Source organism: Vicia villosa, linkage group LG7 (genome assembly GCF_029867415.1).
Source record: "Vicia villosa cultivar HV-30 ecotype Madison, WI linkage group LG7, Vvil1.0, whole genome shotgun sequence".
Taxonomy (NCBI): domain Eukaryota; kingdom Viridiplantae; phylum Streptophyta; class Magnoliopsida; order Fabales; family Fabaceae; genus Vicia; species Vicia villosa.
In genome coordinates this window covers 102,755,316-102,766,418 of record NC_081186.1, presented here as the reverse complement: position 1 = coordinate 102,766,418, position 11,103 = coordinate 102,755,316, and the positions used below count along the sequence as shown (strand labels likewise).

The following is an 11,103-nucleotide window of genomic DNA, read 5'->3' as shown; positions in this document are numbered from 1 at the left end:
AAAATGTTTCAAAAATACTGGTGAGCATTTTTCTGTTTAAAAAAACAACTTTTGTGTCGGCACCTAAAAATTAATGAAATTTTTTTATTTTCAATATTTTTTACATTCCTCTTTAATAGGTCTAAATTTTTCGATTTTTGTCCGAGGGAGTAATTTAAAACATGCTCAACGGCTTGGAATGAGTATGGTACAACTGCTTGTCTGTACATAAATAAGTGTGTCACTGTGACTCTTTTCTCGGTAATAACATAACTATGGTTGGTTACTTGGTTATTTGATTTATTACAATTGTAACCAATGCATTTAATGTAATGTGGACCAATAAATTAGGGAAATTCTCTTTATACATGTACGTTAAAGGTGTCTCACAAATACATAATTTGTTTCGAAGATAAAAAATAATTTATTAGTGCTCCTATCCACCCTTAGCTTCCCTGACTTTCTTAGTGCTCATATCCAGCAGGTCCACTTCAGCTTTGCTTTTTGCTGTGATCGTCTGAGAAGTATTCCTCAGTGCCGTGCCGGAGCCGGATTGGCTAGAATTTGTTTTAAAAATAAAAAATAATAATACAACCAAAAATATAAATCATTGGGTATATGTCCAACCCCTTTCGTTAAACAGAATATCTGATTTAACAAGTGTTGAACCTAAAATTTAAACTTGTTAAGTGAGGTATCCTGTTTAACCGACTTAATAAGTTTTTTTGTAATTTTTCAAATGTGCGTTTATGCAACACTTGTTAAGTCAGGTATCTTATTTAACGATTTAACAAGTTTTTTGCAATTTTTCAGACGTTGGTCCAATGCATAGACGAACCTTTGAAGAAATTTTTTATTAACATTGGTTTAACCAATGAATGGACGAACCTATGAAAGAAAAGTGGCATTTTAGAACAAAAATCAAAATCTAGCATTTTAGTGTATTATTTTCAATAATGTGATATATTGTAAAAAAATCTCATAATCATACCTTCTACCAGGGTCAAATAAGGAATACATTCTTCCAAAAGTCTCAAAAGACACAAGTTAGAGAACTAAATGAACAAATAGTCTTAAAAATTATACATTCACATATAAAATTAATTTTTTCAATACAAGTTTTCTACCCTAAAGCACGAGTTAACATTACCCTATAGAAAAAAAGACGATTCCTTTTTCCTCTAAAAATAGCAAATACATATGTGTCTTTGTTAAGGGTGTTTGCGGACCGTTTTGGTTCAGTTTTGAGAGAATCTGATATTCAAACTGATTAAAATTAAATGGATTGGTTTGAATTGAATTTACAAATTTTTGCGATAAAGCGCAAACCAAATCGAACCGAGAAACAACGAGTTAGTTTAGGTTGGATTGATCGGGTAAATAAGAAATTGCAAAAATATTTGAAAAAAATAACTGAAAATTAACTTTTCATAATAATTCAAAAAAAAATGTAATCTTAATAGTGTTCAATTGTAAATATTAGACTAGCAATTTTTTTCTAATAGATTTAAAAATAAATAACTAGAAAAATATTTAACATAAAAGTTTTTTAATCTATAACTAGTCACTTGAGTTGAGTTTGCGGGTAAAAAATTGAAAATCTGATGTCCGAATCAATTGTCATTTGAATTTCATTGATTTGGTTCGGTTCTTACCCGAACTAAAAAATATCCAATCCAAACACTATAGTTTAGTTTGGATTCTGGTCTGGTTCGGAATTACCCGATCCAATGAACAACCCGTGGTCTTTCTATCTTGGAATTGGTAGAAAAATTTCCTCTCTAAAAATAGCAAATACATACATGTCTTTGTATTTTGGAATTGAAAAAAAAGTTAGAACATGGTATGATACTCGTCGTTACATACAAGACATTGATAGTTGATAGAAACAGATCAACATCCATATACGGAACTAAAAGCTGGAATACTGTTGTTGTGGTGTAGAAATTCTTGAGAGCTTTTTTTAGATAAGAATCATAGAACAGATGACACGTTTATGCAATGAGTAGTTTACACATTCTTTTCAAGAATTCAATTCCACACAACACATTTCTATCTCAATAAGGATAGGACTTTATTTAATATCTAAAATTTTCAAAACAATATTACATTATAAAAACATAATAAGTACAACTTTAAGACATAAATTAGTATAATAGCAAAAGATAGGAGGACGATAATGAAGAAAGAAATGATATCTTAGTAATTGTCGGTAGAATGGATCTTACAAATTAATGGTTTTAAAGAGATACTGATTTTCAAAGAAAATTGTATAGTACAAAAGACAGTGATAGTTGCCAGAAATTGAAAATAGTGAGTGATATATAGTTGAAAGAAATTGAATAGTAATAAAACTTGGAGTCTTGTCGTTGTTGTAGTGTAGAATAGGGGCCACGTTTATGCAATAGGTCATTTAAAGACTCTCCTTAGTCTTCAATTCTACACCAACAGATCTGCATTTCAACATGGATAGTTGTTAGTGTGTCAACTGTTTGGTCAAGCCAATATTACAAAGCTGCAATGATTTATTAATAAGGAGAAGAGACTTTCTTTCAAATTTTCTCTGTTTATTTTTTAGAATAATTTAAAAAATAAAATGAGAATGAAAGTGTTAGTTCTAGGTACTTTAAAAATAATGATTGATTAAAATGATAATATTCATATTTAGACTTGAAAATAATTTATTTAAAATGATAATATTCATATTTAGACTTGAAAATAATTTAAGTTATGGCTCTATTTGACATGTTCTTTTTAGCTTATAGTTTATAGCTTATAAGTTCGTATAACAATAAAAGACTTGTTTGATAACGGTTTTTTTATCACAAGCTTGTAGTTTATTTTACTACCTTATAACTTATTTTATACACACTATTTCAAATAAGGTTTTAGTTTAAAGCTTATATCTTATCATTTTTCTTCCAGTTTTACGCTTATTATTTTAACTAACATCCACTTTTACCCTCTATAATGTATTTTTATTTAAAATAAAATAATTACATATTAAATGTCTTTTATGTCATTTTAATTAATCAGCTAATTGAACCGTTAATTTTACCAAACACTTCAATTAGCTTTGGCCTAGATTTAAAGTGCAAAAGAGGGATTCTGTCTGGTGGAAAGACTTGCTGGCGGCAAGTCTGGATTTAACTAATGAGCTTGCTTTTTTTGCAGGTAATGTTAGCTTTGGCCTAGGCGATGGCGGCAAAATCATGTTCTGGTATAGCAGGTGGCTAGGCGGGATCCCATTTAAAGAATTGTTTCCCTTGCTCTTTAACGCCTCTAGCAAGAAGCAGGGTACGGTCTCGGAAATGGGCTCTAGGTGTGAAGATCATTGGCAGTGGGACTTTCACGTTACTGCTATCATCCTGCTGGACAACCCAGAACTAATGCAGGAGGCCATGGAATTGATGGAGATTCTGGGCGGAATCTGTCCAACGGTAGGGGCGGTGGACTCAATAAAGTGGTGGCCTAGCACGGAAGGTTGTTTCACAGTCAAAAGCTGTTGTTCATTGATGAGGGTCCGTCATTTAGAAGAAGAGGTCGAAGCGAACAAGCTGGCAGCAATAAAATGGGTGTGGGAAGCTGCAGTTCCGTCCAAAATAAAGGTGTTCGGCTGGAGGTTTTTCTTAAACAGATTACCATCAAAGGATCAACTCGTGAGGAGGAATATTCTACATAGGGAGGAAGATAAAATGTGTGTTATGTGCTCAGGAGAATATGAGGATTTGGTTCACTTAAGTTTCTTGTGTCCTTTTGCTAAGAATGTGTGGATTATGATAGGATTATGGCTAGACATTATGCTAGATGTTTCTGTGGCTGGTCACCTTCATTTAGCACATTTTTTGCAGGTTTTGAAGGGTAGAATAAAAAGGAAGAAGTTATGCTTGATTTGGCTTACAACGGTCTGGGTCATTTGGAATTCAAGAAACAACATCATCTTCAACAACTCTCCATTAGTTTTAGATGATGTTATCACGAGCATCAAGTCGGTTTCTTGGATTTGGCTTTCAGTTGGTTCGTCAAAGAGCCCTTTTATCTCTTTTTACTCTTGGTATCAAGCTCCTTTGGAGGCTTTAAAATATGTGTAATCAATACGTTATAATGGGTTTTGAGTACCCCTAGTACTCTTATCTATAATCTAATATAATCTTGCTTATAAAAAAAAAATCAGCTATAAATCATCTGTTATTAGCTATAAGCTATAAGCTATCAGCCATTAGCCATCAGCCATAACTATCAGCTAGTTTATCAGTCAACCGTTATTTTTACCAAACAAAATTTTTAAACTGAAAACAATAAATATTAAGTATTAATTCTCTATAATCCTTTCAAGGTTAATCGAATCCGTATGAGTGTCAAAGGTAGTAAAAGATATGTGAAATTTGACAGTTTTTTGTGAAATACATTTTAAGGGAATGAAGCACACAAGGATGAGAGAAATAGAAAATGCCAGGAAATTAGAGAAAGAAAAAGGTCAAACATTGAGTATCAACGTACTTTCATCAACGAGAATAATCACATACAACCTGCAAAACTAACCAAACAATGTTGGATTTTGAATTATTATCTGCGAAACTAACCAAATAATGTTGGATTTTGAAGGTCAGAATGTTTTGGCCATTAAAACATGTTTTGTTTATAATATTGCACTTGTATATTTTTGAAAAAACACAATAAATGAAATGGGTTGGTAAGGTGATTAGTTCTTCTGATTTTATTAGGGGGAATTTTCTTGCTTGGTTCGATTTTTTTAAATCTAAGAAAGTGAAAGAAGGTAAAGAAAGTTTGGTGTGTGTTGGAGCGGTAAAGCGGCAAGCAACAAAAGATTTGGAAATATTTATCCGGGAATTATCGTGTCCACAGAGATTGGTGATACCGAACTGCCGTTCGACGGATTCTTAGCTCTTGAGTTTGGGTTAAATGGGTTTAAAGTAAACAGGAAAAATATAACATATGAACATAAAATAAATTCATTCTTGATAGAGACTAGATTATCTGGTTTGAATCTAAACTACTCCTCACAAACTTAGACTTATCACTCCGCCATACTCAATCTACAATACTCATCAGAATCACCACATATCCCTCACATCAATGTCCATTTCTGCAACATCGACGGAAATTCAACTATATTGCTCTTTCGACGATGTCTCAACCGATCAAACAACACAGAGACATTAAACTCAGATATTATGTGGATGTTAACCCTAATCCTATGTCTAGAATCAAAAGCTAACAGATATCCCCCTAATCAAGATTTGTGATGTCTATGTCTACAACAAAACAAATCCAGAGCATTTAAGCAAAAAGATCAAGGAAACACCGATTAAGATTTGTAAAGCAAATATATTATACAACTAGTACACAGAGTAACAAACATCCATGTGTTTAGAGTAAACTTACAAACAAACCCAACAAAAGTGGTTACAAAGAGAAGAGGAGGAGAAGAAAACCAAATCTTTCGCGGTGTCAATCACGATCAATCGAGCTCCCGACCAAGAATCTTCCAATTACAAGCCACAAATGTTGTTTTCTAAGCTCTCCCTACTCAAAAATGGTTATGATGACTTTGGGAACAAATACCCCAAAGCATAACCCTAAAAAATGTGATTTTTCCCTATTTAATGACTTTCCAAACCGCCCAGACCGCGCTTAGCGCGCAAATCCGCGCTTAGCCCGCTCAACAGAAAATTGAAATCTTATTTTGGCCATATCTTGAGAACCGTAACTCCGATTTACGCCCGGTTTGAAGCGTTGGAAAGCTTATTTCATGCTCTATCTAACAATGACAACATATCAACCAAATTGGTGATTTATTATTATTTGGTTTTGAGCTTTATTCGCCGAATGAATTGATTCCGCCGCTCAAAATCGCGCGTTTGAAGCCGTGTCTTCGCCACGTTATTGCTCATGCTCCAAATACGCCTCAATACCTACAAAATGAATAGAAAACTATCAAAAAGTATAAAAGTATATGAAGATACATCTATTCACAAAGTATACGTATTTATACACAAAACGGGGTATTATTCAAACGGTATTAACAAAAAGTATCGATAAGTGCCACTATTTACAAACACAAAATAACTACATTTTGACACTTAACAACTCTCCCCAACTTGAATTTGTTTGTCCTCAAACAAGGCCAAACACTCAAATCGCAAAAGTTAAAATCCCAAGAATCAAGAATCAACACGATTTAGAAAAACGAAACAATTGTACGGTTCAAACAAAAACGTACCAACAAAGTAAATACTTACCACAATCCTACAACGACAACATGAAAATGAAACGGATCCTAAGTACAAAAATCATACAAAACATTTTAAAACAAAACAAGCTCAATCAAAAATCACGCCTAACAAAAATTCATCGCTAGATGAAAAACACCGAAAGGTGAGGACTTTGACACACACCCGACAAACTTGCAAACAATAGACAAAATTATGCGTTTATCCAAAAATATTATCGAAAACGCAACGACACGAATCACAAGGGCTTTAAAGGTTGTAATGTGGCTCGGTTAACAAACAAGTGATAATTCCTAAAGCTAATCAAAACAAAAACTTGCCTAAACCTAAGGGAGTAATTACTTCCACAAAGTTTCAAACAAAGGAATTTCAATCAAACTTCTTCTTCCTCACATGTTTCACACCAAACACAATACTTATTAACACAAATCTTATTCCAAACTCTTTTTGTTCTTTTCTTTTTCTAATTTTTTTCTTTTTTCTTTCTTTTTCTTTTCTTTCTTTTTCACAACAATTTTTTTTCTTTTTCTTTTATTTTCACAACCATATACCAACCACATCATAAAGAGGAAAACATCCTCTCCCCAACTTGAATCCAACCACAATATACATTGAATACTCCCTACTTTCTAAGGCAAGGTAAAAATTCAAACTATAAATCATAGTTCAGAGTTCAAGAAACAAAGAATCAACATCCAAACACAATCGAAAACCAAACGCTCATAGACAAGCATTAAGCAAAAACAATATGGATATTGACAAAAAGGCTCAAAGGGGGTTACTAATGCTCACACACTCACAAGGTGAATTGATATTTAGCTATGGTAGTTGTGCTCAAAATCAAACAAGTGCCTTGATCACTTTCGTGCATTCACAAGATCAATACAGACAAAAGATTAAACATAATAATATCCAGTTAAAACAAGAAATGTCGGTCACTCACATATATACACAATGGAAAGCCACCTCACATTTATGGTAAAAAGGGGAAACTAATGTGATTCAAGTCATGAGCAAGTTATGCAAAAAGAATGAATGATATGAAAATTGTACAAATGAAAAGTCTCTTAAACATGTTATGCTATAGAAAGCGATAAACGAGTACCTTGCTATGTACAAATTCGAACAATCATTACCGCACAATTGGCATGTTGAATCAATCAAAATTGAAGAATTACCAAATGCGACTTCAAGTAATCGAGCCAAAATTTGAGTCTAAACAACAACAAAAGAATTAAAATTATAACTATAAAATACAAAACTATAAAGCCTTGGTGTAAGTGGGAAAAAGGCGAGTCAAATGAATCATTAAAAAGAATTCATTAGCCAAAAGCTACAGACCGCGCTAAGCGCGGTCTAGCACGCTAAGCGCGCTACACCAGAAAGACAAAAACCAGTGCAACAAAATAGAAATTCCAGTGTGCCTCCACTTGACACATTTACATCTCATTTACAGAAAAACAGAAAAATAAAACCGTTGGGGTGCCTCCCAACAAGCGCTCGTTTTACGTCGTTAGCTCGACGCCTTTTATTGTTTCGCGAATGGTAAGAAACTTCCTCGCGGTACGCCAATGCTTTCGCCTCAAACGCAACCTAAAGAAAGCGACCTGACCAAACACTTAACAAACGAATCAAAAGCAAAAGTATATACAAGTATGTGTGAAAACACAAATATACATAAAACACAATATTAACAAAATCCTTAATTGGCTAAACAAATTGAAAAGTGAAGATTTAGAATTTACGAACTATCCGAGTTCAATTTGTTTAGCCAACTTCACCTTGCTAAATAGCAAAAGTAAAGAGGAACAAAACAAACACACAAACATATATAAGTATGAAAATGTAAACATGTATCAATATAAGAAAATATGCAAGTATGAGAATATGCACAAAATATACGATATTCACAAAACTCAAAAACAAAGAAACTACCGCGGTTCCTCGTCCATGGGAATTGCATAGTCCTTAAGGGGTTTGTTATTAACTACAATGTCTGTCATATCTTGTTGTCTTGGAAGTCAACGCCTCCCTTGTAAGAAACGCTCGATCTTGTCAACCGGTTTGACTAAATTGTCAGCATTACGTGTTCTTCTCATACAAAAGTAGCGAAAAATTTTAAACATGAAAATAAAACTCTAGTGTCTATGATGATCAGAAAAAAGTTCAATATTAGCGCAATTTGTCCCCTACAACGTCGCCAAAAATTTGATACGTTGCAAGCGTACGACAAATGTCATAGTAGTAAAAAGATATCGAACCACAAGGATCAATGGTTAAGTACTAGATTATACCCTATCGATGTAAAGCTAGAGCAATCAAATAGTGAGAAGTAAGATTAACTTAAGTGAAAAAGCACTTAAGTCAAAACAACTTATTTGAAAAGTATTTTAAAAAAATATCTTAATCGAAATTATAATAAAGCAAACATGACTTAGGGTCATGAGTACTATCTTAAACTTCTCCGCATGACTTAAACACTTCTATTACGAGAATTCTGACACAATTTATAGACAAATAGACTATTATGGATAATACCTACTTTCGCTAGCGTATTGTCCTATCTCTAACAAACGGATCGCTCCTCGACTTTTGCTCGCGCAGAAGCGTTTGTCATTGATTATTACTTTTCCACGACTATTAAATGAGGAACATTTTTTTAATTTCATCCGATCACTTTCGTGACTTCAAACTTGATTGTTTAAAAACTACTTTCCGGCGTTCGCACTTATCCTTTCAGATCAAGGAAAACGCCTAAGAACATTCCTACTTTCGTAGCGAGATTTAAATTAAAGACTCGCACTTTAAAATAAATAAGTAGAATTCTTGCAACCGACTTAAGTTAATCTATACGGATAATCATCCAATAGGGTTCATGACCCTTAGTCCCTAAGGAACTACTCATTCTTGGTGATGGGAAATTCAATCAAAGTAATTCTTACGAATGAAAACATAATTAACAATAATAATAAAATAAAGTGATAGACAAAACCTAAATAAAAGAAAAGCTTCAATATAAATTTATCCAACTGCTTCAATGGAGACTTGAGTACAAAACTTGGAAAACTAAAGTATGTGAGTTGAAAATGAAATAAAACTAGATAAAAACTCAAGACTATCTATGAGTTTTTATATCAAACTCTTAACATAGAAAATATCTCATTAGTTCAATTTCAATTACAATCAGATCAAAACTATCAAAAATTTCAAAATAGATAGAACCGGGCCAGAAAAGGAAACAAATCTGGAGAAAGTGCACCTCCTGTCACGGTCCGTAATAGCCATTACGGGTTCCCTTAACAGGCCTATGGATTTTGGCTTGAGCGCCTCTTTTGGAGGGTTGAAGGACCATGTCTGTTACAATTCATAATAGGAATTACATGTGGCCGTAACAAACCCCTGGTTTTTGTATGAAGAATTTTGTTTCTTTGCATTTTCCCGCGTTTTGTCTATTTTTCGTCCATCCTTCGCTTGAAACTATGTTATGACCATGAAACAAAGGAAATGCAATGCCAAAGCATAAAACATGGTAAAACAAAAGGAAAACAGATAAAAGCAATGAAATACCAAAGTAAAATTACTAATAAAAATGATGCAAATACCACTTATCAAGAACCAAAATAATTTTCGTTATATTGATCATAACGAAAACCATCAGTGATTACTAATAATGACATGACTAAATGACGTAGATTCATCATGAAATGTGTAGCATGAAATCACATAAAGTTGGTTTGTACATGTCGATTTTCAACTAGTCTTACTTTACTTTAGTGATATAATTCAATAACCTTATTGTACAAAGTATAAATAGATGAATGTCAAACTTAATAAACCAAAATATTCAAAACCTGAGTATGCATACCTAATAACAAACATAAAACATAAAACATAAAATTCATAAATCACTAACTCCCACTAAACTAAAGATTCTTCAAACTGTAAAACACCCATATAAGCAGTGTGCTCATGAAAGACCTTGGATGGAAGACCATTTGTAAGAGGATCTATTATCTTGGAGTTTGTCCCTAAGTGTTCTCAAGAAATATGTTCACTTTGTACTCTTTACTTAACAACTAAGAACTTGATGTCAATATTTTTTGACTTGGTCGAGCTCCTATTATTGTTGGAGTATAGGACGACTAATTTATTGTCACAATATAACTTAAGTAGTTTTCAATTCCTTCCACAATTCTTAGCCCAGTGACAAGGTTCCTCGACCAAATCCCATCGTTTCATGCCCCAAAGCATGCTATAAATTTCGCTGCTATGGTGGATAAAGCTATAAGGGTTTGCTTGGTACTGCAGAAAGAAAATGCACCACCAGCCAACATGTAGATATAGCCTGAAGTGGATTTTTTTCTATCTTGGCATCCAGTCAAATCTGAGTAAGAGTATTCAGTGATCTCCAACTGGTCCGACCTCTTATATGTTTATAGCATATAATCTTTTGTTCTCTTTAAATACCTCATAATATTTTTGGTTGTTTTCCAATGATCAACTGGATTGCTCAAATATTTGCCTAACACCCCAAATATGAATGTAATATTCAAATACATACAGACTTGGACATGCATCAGCCTCCTTACAGCTGACGCGTAAGCAATCTTTTGCATTTCTTGAATTTATGAGTTTCCTTTTTGGCACTAACTAAAACTAAATTTGGCTCCCTTAGCAAATGGAGTATCCCTAGCTTACATTCCGGCATGTCAAACCTTTTAAGTACATTTTCGATATAGATCCTTTGTGATAATCCTAAGATACTTTTTCGACTTGCATGCTTGTTTGTCATCCCTAATCCATTATAAGAAGTGGGAGACTCACAATTGCGAAGGAGATCGTTGGATGCAACTGTGAGTGGTTGAGTTCC

The 11,103-nt window shown here is 33.3% G+C and overlaps 1 protein-coding gene across 1 annotated transcript; it reads left to right on the top strand.

The window, feature by feature from the left end:
* Nucleotides 1–3,290: 3,290 nt before the first annotated feature.
* On the top strand, nucleotides 3,291–4,070 carry LOC131619879 (uncharacterized). The gene has a single exon (XM_058890921.1). It carries the CDS (start codon nucleotides 3,291–3,293, stop codon nucleotides 4,068–4,070), a length of 780 nt encoding a protein of 259 aa, XP_058746904.1.
* The last annotated feature ends 7,033 nt before the right edge of the window (nucleotides 4,071–11,103 follow it).

Coding starts and splice junctions, on each gene's coding strand:
- LOC131619879 (XM_058890921.1), top strand. CDS start 3,291: ATGGGCTCTAGGTGTGAAGATCATTGGCAGTGGGACTTTCACGTTACT.